General features: G+C 34.9%; 2 protein-coding genes across 7 annotated transcripts in view; one reads left to right on the top strand and one right to left on the bottom strand.

Annotated features, from left to right (window-relative positions):
• The window catches only part of LOC116297059 (tachykinin-like peptides receptor 99D), a 46,497-nt gene that overhangs the window by 16,923 nt on the left and 15,731 nt on the right, over positions 1-13,843 (bottom strand). Inside the window, exon 1 of one of the 6 annotated variants that reach the window (XM_031705202.2) lies at positions 6,235-6,341. The exons of 4 other annotated variants lie outside the window; for them this stretch is intronic. The gene's annotated coding sequence lies outside the window, so the exon portion shown is untranslated. Of the gene's footprint in view, positions 1-1,023; positions 1,110-6,234; positions 6,342-13,843 lie in introns of those variants that run through there. One more of the 6 variants, XM_031705201.2, reaches the window with a different exon arrangement.
• Positions 7,792-13,182, top strand: LOC116297055 (voltage-gated potassium channel KCNC1-like). Its single transcript, XM_031705197.2, has 2 exons — positions 7,792-8,550; positions 11,058-13,182. Exons 1-2 carry the CDS (start codon positions 7,987-7,989, stop codon positions 12,264-12,266), a joined length of 1,773 nt encoding a protein of 590 aa, XP_031561057.1. The 5' UTR covers positions 7,792-7,986; the 3' UTR covers positions 12,267-13,182.

Here is a 13,843-nt window from a genome sequence, read left to right as displayed (position 1 = left end):
TGTGATGGAGATATGTCTTTAAGATTAATCCCAAGCATTTTTTCACTTAAAAATAGTATTAGAAAAAAAAAAACAAACTAGAAAAGCTATTCCCGTCCCTGCTTCTTTCTCTACATACAGCTAAAGCACACACCACTTCAGACACATGACACCAAGAAAAATGACTCCAGTAATTAATCCTAAAAATTGGTAAACGAAATCCAAAATGTCCCATGGCGAAAAGCAATTTTTACCACATGAATTTTCTCGTTTTCTGTTTGGTCTAGAGCCGGGGGAGATAGGAGGTCGGCAAATAACGCGCGCGCTTGAAACCGTTTTTATCTCAAATTTTACCTTATTTTCGTGGTAAAATTTTTAATTTTCTGTGGTAAAAAAGAAAAAAGAAGGGAAAAAAAAGAAAAAAAAAATCTTCCAGTTTTCTTTCCTTGTTATGTCCTCTTATTTACCACTATTTTCGTCAACTAGCCGTCAAAATATGTTGTGGACTCCCTCGGCTACGCCTGTGAATCAACAACATTTTGACGGCTAGATGAAGAAAATCGTGAAAAATAAGAGGATATAGCACGGAAAACTGGAGGAAATTGGTTAATTTTCAAGAAATTCATGTTGAAGACGACTGAATGTTTTGAATAATTCCCACATTTTATGACGAAGGTAAAATGCATGTTCTCGTTCTCTTTTGGTGTGTGTGATTAAACTTTTCCCCCCGAAAAGAATAGTAGAATAGCTTCTTATTACCTGAAATATTGCGATTTAAAAACAAAATCTTAGAAGAATATTTTGACATTTTGTTTGTTTTTGAATAGAGTGAAGAAAGAAAATATGATAAAATTCTTAATCGGAAATTTAAAAATCTTTCTTATTTGGCAAATAAAAAAGAAATTTAAAAAAGTTTATTTTCAGATTAATAGTTTTATCATATTTTCTTTCTTCACTCTATTCAAAGACTAGAGCTTCAAGAATTGGATATATTTACTTGTAAGTCAAAACTCCATAAATACCAGGATAACTGGATATACTTACACACACACAAAAGCCTTCAAGAAAGTTCATTTGAAGCTTAGAGTCTTTCTAGTCCTTGAATCCCTCTTCAAGCCACACTTATTAAGAAGGAAGTGGATGAAGTTTGGTGTTATGATTTGGGGTTAATTTACATATTAGAAGTAAAACTAGATATACGAATATGATTATGATATCATGAGTTGACGTTAGACAGCTATATATTGGTCAAGTTATAGCCAACATTCTGGGCAGCTATTTATCTCGATACCTAAAACACAGACAGAATTTATTAGTAATTCATCCTCGTTCCAATTGCATTGCCCAGAGGTTCATGTCTCGAAAGTTCGGCGCCGTTCGGGAAAAAAGAGAAGGAAAAAAAAAAAAAAAAAAAAAAAAAAGAAAATTCAAAAACCTCGTAACAGAAGAGAATCAATAACAATGCTACTCGATCAAGGCCAACCCGTAAACACAGAATCTTACTCCAATAGTGCTTCCTCAATTTATTCCCTTGATTTCGGGAATATTCTTTTTCCCTCGGATAAATTTGAAAACGGATTTGTTTTCTTTGCGGATTAGCCTCGAAAACCCAACTTTTCGCAAACGTCTACGTGTGGACTGGCAAAAACGATTCGAAAACGCCACGGTGAGGACGTGAATTATTTTGAAAAAGGAATAAAAAATCATGATTTCATTTCTAGAAATATCGGGATAATTGCGGACGGGTCCTTATTTCGTTCACATTCAGCTAGATCTAGATTGCGTTTTAAGATTTGCCTTTTTGATTTTTTCATGTAAGCATGCCGCATGTAATCATGACGAAAGATCAGATGAGCAACACTCAGTCTTCATGTACCTGCATGTAGTAGCCAGGAAAATACCCAATTATGCTTAATTTGTCATCTAATTTTTCAACTTCTGCCATAAGTCATAAAATCGGTCATTTCTCGCCGGGTAGAAGATGTTCCTTTCTAGATAATTCGTGATTGATAGCCTGATTTGCAATGCTAGGTGATGATATTATATGATATCTTTTTCCACGTACTTTTGCTTGCGTATTGTACTATATTGACTTGCAAATATGAACTAAAAGAGTGAATCTTACTAATAGCGTGAGATATAGGCGGGTATAACAAGAAAATGAAAAGAAAAATACTACGAAAAGTACTGACACACCTTGTGAGCTTCGAACTCTCAAATAACGTTTGAAAATCCTTCAAGACGCAGTACTAACACAGTTTTCCTTTGCAAATAATCCGTCAACAACTCTAGAGAGACAAGCTCTCCATAGCACAATTCTCACAAACAGGAGTAAGAGTCGAGTCTCGCCTTCAGGCAAAGTCCATTGTATTAGGTAAACAAATGCCTATCAGTTCAAGTGCTTTTTCTTCGCAGGTTGGTTCTTCCTTTACGAAGCTGGTCAAACAAGCCCTAAGGGAAATTTATTGTTTATTGATGCAATCTTTTATCTCCTTCATCGATGCTGGCTGGTATATTAGAGTAGTTTTAGTCAATGATCTTAAGGCATAGAAGAAAAATATCATAGACAAAATTTAGGAGTAAAAATAGATTGTCTTAACACGAACAAAGTCAGTGTTGTGATCTGTAGTCAGTACGATGAAATACGAGGGAAATGGTTTTGTGGGTGATCGCGGGATTCGTGGACTTTTATATTTAATATTTAATCAATCAATTATTAGGAGAACCAAATGAACAGGTTTCCAATTACACAGCCCGAGACTAGGTGTTACCCTATTCATTATTATTATTTTCGAGTTGTTTTTGGGAGGCTAGCCAAGCAATTCCCCCCACCCCTCCCCTTCCTGGATCCACCCTTGAACAAGATGACGTAGCATTATACAAAGTGTCAGGTACCGATGTGCGTTGAAGTAGGATTGTGTGCCTCAGCAATTAGTTGCCTCGATTAACATGCTTAACTAACGTAAAATCGAAGTAACAACTAATATATTAAACTAGTCTTTTGGATTTCACAAAATAAATAAGCAAAAACAGAAATCTAAATTGCCCTTGCTTTATAGAGGAAGAAACCATAACCATATTCAGTGTTCTTATTGGCTTAGAGTTCGAGCTATTTTCGGATCATGTGACAAGTCACGTGAACATAGGTCATGAATCACGTGATCATAAGCCTTTTGTAAAACTTCAACAATCTAGGTCCCGGATTCATATTTGGATATTGAAAAAGGATGTTCTTATTTGTGCTATCATGCAATTACGGTTATTTTCAAGAAAATCGCAACGATGTCTTTACTGTCTTAAGAAATAATACTCAATGGAATGACATGTAATTTTTAACGGTAATCACTACGCTAATACTGGGTTGGTGTACAGCGTCATGTTCAAGGTGGAGTAGAGGATGATAAGCCTAGATATCTCATCTATGTATCTCATATCAAGAAAAGATTATGTTATTACTCGTAATCAGATGTGGAACAGCAATGCATAAGTCCCATTGGCGATATTGCACGTGAGAAAATCCTATATACCGAGACAACGTTTCCGAATTATAGGACGCTTTCTCGGTGAACTAATACTCAATCAAAGATGGCCGCCGAGGAAAAAGCTATATTTTGTCTTCAAATTTCGATTTGAAACGATACTACTCATGCCCAGTCCCTTCAGAGCAGAAAGCGTACATGAAAGAGATGTCTGCTGACTACCGTGGTATACGGTCAAGACACGGTTTGCGTGCTTCTCAACATGTTATGGGAAATCTATATCGAAATTTATTTTCTTAAATCGTGTCTAAATTGGACTCCTCTGTGCATTGCTGTTTCCTGTGACCTTCTCCTGTGACGTCAAGACACGGTTGCGTGCTTCTGGACATGTTATGGGAAATCTACATTGGAATTTATTTGCTTAAATTGTGTCTAAATTGGACTCCATGTACAGAGCTGTTCCTGTGATCTTCCTGAATCACTTGTAACTGCAAGGCACTTCGACTTAAGTGATAGTCTTTTTTATCTTGCAGATTTGTGTGTCAAACTCATGATGGCAGATCACATTGTTTGGCTCCTGAAATAACTTTTATCTCCAAGTCTATCAACCCTTTTAACTTCAATCAGGCTATGTTTAATAATAATAATAATAATAATAATAATAATAATAATAATAATAATAATAATAATGAAACTTTCTTATAGAACGATGTCAGAAATGGATTTTAAGCCAGAACGTTAATATAGTCAAGAAGTTCTATGAATATGCATAAGCTGAAGAAAGGATTGAAAAAAATGATGAACTTAACCAGCCTAGACTTAGTCCGCTGGTCAATGTAAACATGATATATACAGACAAATAAAACTTGCCATAATAATAGTAATAGTAATAGTAATAGTAATAGTAATAGTAATAGTAATAGTAATAGTAATAGTAATAGTAATAGTAATAGTAATAGTAATAGTAATAGTAATAGTAATAGTAATAGTAATAGTAATAGTAATAGTAATAATAATAATAATAATATAAAAAACTTATTAGCAATTTAAATAGTGATTATAGCCACGTAAAGTTTGTTAATCTTTCAATAAGTTCCCTCGGAGTATTTTCTAGTGATTGTGCAACATTTATTGAAATGTTAGAAAATGTAGGTTTCGACAAAAACCAACGTAAATATGTAATAAGGAAAATTATGAACATTGCTATTCGAACAGCTTATTATATATTTTGCTGTAGAAACAAAGATTGGATGGAGTTTTAACTTTGGTGCTACAACTAAATGTGAAAAAAAAAGTATGATTAATGTTTTTAGTATCTTTCCTGTACTTATAAGTAAAAGATTCAAGTAGCTAATCGTAAATTGCCTACATATAGCGAGATTTACGATGAAATTTGGAAAACATAATAAAGTTTACATTATTTTAAGAGTTTCTTTGTTCGTGGGAGTCATGAAAAAAGTACAAAAAAGTAGTAAATGCAATATAAAACTAAATAAAATTATTTACAAAGAATGAGCTAATTTGAAGAGATAAGTTTAAGTTCAGTTTTGAATGAGGCCAGACTTGGATATACATATATTATATATTTTATATTATACATTAGATATTTATCTACATAAAACAAGCAGGTGTGTGAACTATGCACTTAATGTTCGTTTATTTGTCATTAATGAGCCCATGTAAGTGTGTTGGCATCTGAATAGTAAGCGCTCTTTCTGCGCATGCGCAAGTTAGATATAGAAATAGATATATAGAGGATATTACATGGGCGCGCGGAGATACGAAATTTATCTTCGAGTGTTGAAAAGATCTCTCACAAGTGAGCGCAGCGAACGAGTGAGAGATTTTCAACACGAGAAGATAAATTTCGTATCTCCAAGCGCCCATGTAATATTCTGTTTATTATATAATTATCTATGAAGTATGTTTTGACTTTTTCAGGCAACTCTTTCCGTGTGTTTTTGAATAGCCATCGCAATGGTGTTATTTTCACACGTGAAAATAACATGTTATTTTCACGTGTGAAGATATCAATTTTTCGAAAATTTTCAGCTTTTTAAAGAGTATAGATAATCTTAATGTATAGATAAGGCATTCCCAACCTCTAAAATTTGATTTATGCTTCTAGATTAGGATTTCTGAGAAATTTTTTATTTTGGAAAATCCGGAACCGAGCATGCTTGGAAAGGACTGGACTTCGGTTTAAACTGGATCGTGCGGATCGCAAATCGTTTTTTTACGTCTAATTTGCAGCTTTTGTCCTATAATATTTATTTTAATATTTATAACCAGTAGTTATATGCTAAAATTTTGCACAAAAAAAAAAAAAAAAAAAAAAAAAAAAAAAAAAAAACACTTCCCCTTCCCATCTAAACACAACTCAAACTAAATCACTTCCCCCCTCCCCCTTCGCAATGTTGAGATGACCAGCTTCTGATTTGAGTGAGCGGCAATACGCTATAGCTTTACTCTCACCTACTTTAACACATACATAATATATAAGCGCAGAAACTAAAACGCTACGAAGTTAATTTGAATTTATATGTTTAGATCAGTTTGAAGAGAAAAAAACAAACTGAAAAGTTGGACAAACGAAATAAGGAAATCAAGCCATCGAATCAAAACAGAAAATGAGCTGAAATCAAAACATAGCGTATGATTATGAAAAACAATATAACCCAATACATTTCATGCTTCAAAAGTATCGGTAAACGACCTATTAAAGTATAATAAATGAATAAACTAATGAGTATTAATAATAGAAACGAAACCTTACCAAGTCGAAAACAACAGATGACAATTCATTCGACGCTCACGAACTAGTAGAGTTAACGGTATTTTGGGGGGAAAGACTGTGTAGGTGAAAAGAAATCTGAAGTAGTTAAAAAAATATAAGACATGATGACGCTAAGCTGTCTTCTTTAACAGCATCAAAAGAAATAAAAGACATTTACAAAACTTATCATCGATAATTTAACCAATCGCGTGCAAATCTCCTGAGAAGTCCATTTATTGAAAAAAATACAGCGTCTGCAGAATCATATATTTTGACTAGCAAATTCATAAAGTTTTTGTTTCAAGTTGCTAATGTTATCAAGTTATTGTCTGTTGAGCTGTATTTACTAGATAATCCTTTATGTCAGTGTATCCAAAGGAAAAGCACTCAAACCTGATTGCATCCATCAGATCAATCCCGGCCCCATATTGACGTCCATGTTTAGAGTGCCTTGTAAGGACATACTTTCTAAGCTTTTTTGTATTCTATTTTAGGACTTTTTAGGTAGACCAAAAAAAAGTCACATCTTCTAATAATAGTAGCCGCAAGCAGAATGTTCTGTGAAATTAGACCAGATCGATTATCGAGATTTGATTGATCGCACGCACTCTTGTAAAAAGTACACTACGGACATAAGCGTTTTTATCGTAGGAGATTTAAGAACAAGTGAATTTATCTCAGTTTTTGAAATAAAAATATCGAGGAAAATACTTCTATTACAGCTTTAATTGATTAGTAAGACTTGATTGATTTTGACGTTCTCGTAATGCCTTGTGAGGTTGTAGTTTTGAGCGTTTACTTCTATCGTTTGAGTTGTTCGCGGAAAAAGAAAATATAAAACCAGAATTTGGAACCAACATATTATTTTAGGATCGGGTTAGATTGAGAGGCGTACGTGCGACGTGCTTAGCGAGAAGTGATTTACGAAAGGCACTACAGGATCTATCTATCGATGCCCTTATCTGATTTATTATGTCAAATCTTACGAATCTTGCCAAAAACCATCCGGAATTAACACTAAGCAAATTGACTGAGGTCCTTCAACTTAATACAAAGCGAAAAGACATGGGCGAAGAGTAATCTTAAGATAAACCAAGTGAAAAACGAGAAGAGGAAAGAGGATGTAGTAGAATGACAGACGAGAGTCAAAGCTTATGAATAATTCTGGCATTTACATAATAAATAAACAACAAATACAAAAAATGTAAATTTTAACTTAAATAAGAAGTAAGAAAGAAACAGTGAAAAAAGGTAAAAAAAATATTTTAAAGATGTAAGTAATAAAAAGAAAGGACGGGGAAAAAATAAGAAAGAATGAGAATATAAGTGAGAAAGGAGCAACAATGGTAGGCAAAAGTTAATTACTTTAGTTTTTTAAAATATTCGTTTCTTTCTTTTTTTTTTTTTTTTTTTTTGTCGCTTAAGTTTTACCCCCAGCAAAACAATAATCTAATTAGAATATAAATGAGAAGAAATTTTGAATAAAATTTTGATAACTATTAAAAGTAATGTATAAGGTTATTGGCTTGCTAAACCTTCCAGCGATTGAAAATTACAGCCAGCTGATGCAAGGCGATCATAAAAAAACGAGAGCGTATTCAAATAATGTTCTACATCACAGGAGATTGTGAACAGCTTTGAACAGTCAAGTTTACTCCAATCGGGTTAAACTCTCAACCACGAAATACCAATACGACAGACAGACAGACATTTTCAAAAGAGTATCATATTTCTACAAAAGGGTGGAAAAGGATGAAAAACGAAAACGAAAAAATGCCAGGCAAAAATTCCGGAGATCGACGACTAGTTATTAATGTTGGAGGACGAAGATATGAAACATTTCAAAGCACTTTGACAAGTATTCCTGATACTCGACTAGCATGGATCGCTGGCCAGCCACATGAAGCTCCCGAATACGACAAGATGAATAATGAGTTTTTCTTTGACAGACATTCAGGTTTTTTTGAGGAAATCCTCAATTATTACAGAACAGGAAAACTCCACTGCCCAAGAGGGATTTGTGGAACAGCGTTTGAAGAGGAGTTATCGTTCTGGGGAATCGATGAGGAACAAATGGAAGCATGTTGTTGGCCTGAATACACTCGGCAAAGAACAGCCATTGAAAACTTACGTGTGTTCAACATCAATGCCTCACAAGAAAGCATCAATTCTGAAGCCAGCGATGCTTCTTGCAAAACGTCTTCTTATCTACGCAAAACGTCAGTGGACAGACAAAGCTTGCGGAATTTCTATAGAAAGGTTCAGCCATGGTTTTGGAGGGTACTTGAAGAACCGTTTTCGTCGGTCGCTGCTAAGGTAACGCTCAATACTCCTGACAAATCCATAAAGTCCGTGAATCTGTTATAATTTAAATAACTCGTAAACTATCTTACCTTATCTTACGACAGATTCCACCATAACTAAATTAGTTTTTACATAATAGAGTCAAAATTGCCAATTTTTTTCATACTTTTTTTCTCCTATTCTGTATTTTTTCTGAGTGCTTATTTCGAACGCACTCTCTCGTTAGAGGAAGTTGATATTTATTGCATTATTTACGTTCACATTGGACTTTTTTATTTAACTCAGGCTTGTATTAGGACTAGTCAGACTTCCCTCCCTAGAATTCAGTCGAACCACAAAAACAGTTGGTCCAAGCGGTTTCTAACTTAATGAAAACAAAAAAGACGTTTAAACTCTGGGTAGAACAAAGTCGAAAAAGCGATAACATCGCAGAACTCATATTCACTTAGTTTCTATTAATAATACTACAATATTGCAGTTTGCAGTCCGAAAAATGACAAACATTTCACCAGTGTTAGGTTTTGTAAATATCAAAATTGTTCCGTGTTCAAACTAGAAAACAAATTACAAATGAACCACAACATTCAACAAACAATTACGAACGACAGAAAGGGATTTTATTTAGAGCGGCTCGAGGCAGCTGGCAGCGTTTCCTTTCCTTTTTAGTTTGCAAATGCCTGGCATAATCAACGACAAAACCTCATCCATAAACACCTCTAGCGACCTATTTTCCTGAATTAGTGATATCTTTAAAAATATTAATATGATCTGACGGGAAGTGTATTGTGGACTAAAACATTTATTTTGCTTATGTATAATGCAGATATGAAATTCTTCCTTTTCAGCAAGAATTAAGTATCGTTCATCGTTCCCGCAGAAATAGACGCGCGGCCGTTCCCGCCAAAATTCTTTAACGAATATCCATCGTCCTTTTCATATTTTTGCCGTTACAGATTAAAAAATGAACGTAAATGAAGCTGTTTACAAAATAATATTCGAGTTATTTGATCTCATACAAACCTGATATTATGGTTTTTGCTCCGCCTTTTTCATTCACTAGAATGTGTTAAAGTCTTTTGGCTTGCTGATATTAATTTGATGCCATCTAAAGACGTTTATTAAGACCAAATCGATTCAAAATGGTTTTGCAGAACAAATAAAATACCAAAGAAAATGATTGTATTTGAATCTACCACGGTGTCGAAGTCTGAAGCCTCTGGAAATCAAGAACCAAGGTTATATCGGTCTACAGGATAAGACCAGCTAAAAAACTCGAAATCGCATACATACATACATATGTAGAGAATATCTATATCTAATTCAGACAACAATAAACAATCAATGACCACAAAACATGTCGGCTAACGTGAAAGCGAGAAAAGATCCCACTTCCTTGCTTTTCCTCAGTGCTCTTAGGTTTTTTTAAAATATTGTTCTTTGAAATTTCTAAGTAGTAGTTATCGGTTTGTTTATCTTCATTTGAGAGTAGCTGATTTGTTAAGCGGCTTAGAAGAAAATCTTAAGAGATACTCGATTGTTTTACATGTTCAGTAGCTTTCCTTTCTACGTAACGACCCTCGTATTTCAAATTTAAGTTTTACTGTAAGAAGGTTATCGCAATTTCTAGCAATAAATCAAAAGTTTATAATTGGATTATTTTGGCTTAACACACTGAAATATCAATACCCTTCATGCAAGAGTCCAGTGAATTCGTACTAAAATATCTAAGTACTGTTCAAACTCGTGATTTACAAATTTGTACTCTTAATATTGACTAGGCAAGGAAAACTGTCATTGCCTTTAGTTTTACCATCAGAACCATTAACAATACATAGACAACACCCTTGATCTGATTTTAGTTCAATTTACAGGTTTGAATCATTAATTCCGTGTTAGCTAAATGCCTTAAGTACTATATGCTGGTGAAAAGTTCGTTTTACTCGAAGATTCTGATTTTCTTGGATGTGCCAGAGCCACCGCATACAGCGACTCAATTACTTCCAACGTAAAATCTTGATTAGGATTTCTCGTGAAAGGTTTTTAATTGGAGATCGCAGTTAGAGTCCCGAGTGCTTTATTTGTTCTGGAGGATTTTTGTGACAATATAAAGGAGTTAAAAGAATTGGTGGGTTTTTGGTACTAATGAATCATCTTTCAAGCTGGCTTTCTTCAAAATTGTTAAAAGAAAATTCAACAAAGATTGAATAGAACTGATATTAATAAAAAAGGTTTGGTAATGATGAAGAGTATTATTTTATGCATTAATGAAGTTTTGTCTACCGACAATTTTATGACCATGTGCTGTAAAATCAATTCAGTTTCTTTACACCAATTCATGGTCTATGTTTATCGTCCTCTTTCTTCATTTAGTGTAGACCTGTGGTTCCATGAGGGTGTACTGGTTTAAGCCCTGTGGGGGCCTCTGATGTTCTGTCCCTTGTCACGAGTGTTCGAGTGTTTTTCTCCCATATAGGCTATGGACTATGTTTGTAAGTCTAATATATATACTTAATTTTTAGGTCACAGCATTTGTTTCCCTTGCGTTCATCTTGCTCTCAGTGCTGGACTTCATCCTTTCCAGTCTCCCCGTCTTCCCGGCCACCAGTTCGCCAAACATCATCGAGTACGTCTGTGGCAGTTGTTTTACGTTCGAATTCGTTATTCGACTACTCTTTTGTCCTTCGAAAATAGCGCATCTAAAGAAGCCCATGACGTGGGTGGATGTTGGCGCGCTTGTGCCGTTTTATCTCCAATTCGTAATAAACGCTGCTGATATGGAGAGATTTAAGATATTGATCATGTTTCGACTCTTAAGGATTTTCCGTCTCTTTCGTTTTTCATATCGCCTCCAGATAATGGTATTGGCTTTAAAAGGCAGTCTGCACGAGCTTGGCTTGTTGCTTTTGATTTTAGCCATATCAGTCGTGTTTTTTTCCACACTTGTATTTTATGCAGATGGCGGTGCTACAGGGACGAAGTTCGTCAACATTCCAACCTCGTTTTGGTGGGCCATCATCACGTTGACAACCGTTGGCTATGGTGACGATACACCAGTCACGTGGCCAGGTCGTGTCGTCAGCAGCGCATGTGCATTGTGGGGTGTCTTAATGATAACGCTGCCTATCTCGATTGTTAATAGTAATTTCTCGTTGTACTACGCACATGCGAAAGCAATGCTTCGTTTGCCTAAAAAGGTTGTAAAGGATACCTTCCCTCCAGGCACCAAGAGATACCTCGGTGTTCTTTCTACCATATCTGAGATGAACTTGACAGGCCGGCTTGCAGACCGGGAACTCAAATTCCGAGAGGGAATTGCCAGTCCCTCTCAGTCGAATATCAACCTGGCCGTTGGGGCACTGAGAATGAGTTCAAGGAAGAGCATCAGTACCAAAGTTGCCCGGATGAAGAGACTTGGAAATAATAAATTCCAGCTTCTATCGATACTCAAGCCAAGCCGCCATTCTGATATTGTCCAACCTTTTACTAGATACAAAAGGAATTATTCGACTGAAACAGTGAATATTGGGCTAATACCGGCTGAATGGGATGGAGAATTAGAAGATTTGTATGGAGAGAATATGAAGAGTGAAGATGAGGTGGATAGCAATTGTGGTTTGAATGATGCTATCCGTGAACATGTTGATGACCATGTTGAGGAGTGTTTGCACAACGAAATGAGGAGATTAAGCAATGATGACAGAGAAATGAGCCTTAATCCGTTGAAATGAGAGGAAAAAATTACAGATAGCCGCCTGGCATGTTAACGATCTAAGAACGATTAATTATTAATGGGAAAATAGTCACCTTTTAGTAGTAATTCAGTCGTGCATGTCGTTTGAATAATGACTTTTGAACAGAAAAATTCTACAAGGTCCTTCTCATTGGAACTCGTTGCGCATATTATTTAAATGGTAACCTCTGAACAGAAATAAACGATAAAGGCGAATGATTTTCTTAGTAGACTAACTTCGTGCATGTCATTTGAATGGTGACCCTGGACCACTAAATAACTGATACCTATTATTTAATAACCTAATACAAGGATAAACACTTTGTAATTTGTAATGCTTAAAGGGATTTACGCATGTCATTTATATGATACCCTCTGGCTATTAGGAAGACTGTCTCCACATACAGTCAATGTCATTAACGTTGTCCAACGAAAAAAGACATTCAGACATTTACACATTTACATGCACATTTAGACATTTAGACTAAAAGAAATATCAGGTGTTTCCTCGAACGTTCTGGCATAAAACAAACGCTGAAATACCTTTCTCCATCTTAAATCATCACTAAATGGTCGGGGCATTCTGGATTTTCGATTCGCGAGTTGAATCTTACATTTAAAGTTCAGGCTGACGCACACGAGGCAAAGAAAACATAATAAAAACGTGATATTTCTTTTAGTCTAAATGTGTAAATGTCTTTTTTCGGTGGACAACGTTAATGACATTGACTGTATCTTGCAAACAATAAATCATCAGTCAGCAAACAAACAAGACAAACCACTTCTGACTTGGCTATCAAACGTTTGATAAAGAAAGTCTTTGTTTGTTTGTTACTAAATATTTACACCTGACCTGCTTTTATCAACTAAACAACTTTAATTGCTATTCGCTTTCGTAACATGAATCGTCAGTATTGAATGAAACTTTAGAAAATGTTGAATCAAATTAATCTTTCAAACATGTTTGAAGATCGTCATACAATGAAATATTTACAAAATCTAATGAATATATGATATGATAAAATCAATTTCAACTTTGTAATGAAGTTTTTGAATTTTGATAAGAATTAAATATAAGACATTGTAACAATTATGTGAAATACTTCATGTCATTCAGTTGCTCTCATAAATTAATTTGAAAAAACAAAACGAAATGTTAGACATAGTCTGACCAATTAGAATTCACGCTTTTTAGATATATGCTTTATATAGGCACGATATACATGAATATATTGCATCGCCGCATGTTAAATCGCATCACATACCCATGTCACGTCACACCACACAGAATCACACAAGTTTTAAATATCTCATTATCATCTCACTTCACATTAAATTCCATCCCATCAATAGAAGCTTTGCACCATCACGTGATGACAGCCAGGAGAGGAGGCACAAGAATAGAGTCTTTCTCCCCTGGGAGACTTAATTCTTTCTCATGTAAATAAGATTAGACCAGATTTAATTGTTGCTGCCTCCTGTCATGGCTGCCATCACTTGATGGTGCAAAACCTCTATACATCACATCAGAACATCACATCTCCATATCACGTTGCGGAGTGACAGAAAATCACA

This window comes from Actinia tenebrosa, unplaced genomic scaffold, assembly GCF_029948245.1.
Source record: "Actinia tenebrosa isolate PJP-AT-01 unplaced genomic scaffold, QUT_ActTen_1.0 PGA_scaffold8__29_contigs__length_14323225, whole genome shotgun sequence".
NCBI classification, from domain to species: domain Eukaryota; kingdom Metazoa; phylum Cnidaria; class Anthozoa; order Actiniaria; family Actiniidae; genus Actinia; species Actinia tenebrosa.
This window is presented reverse-complemented; position numbering and strand designations above follow the sequence as displayed.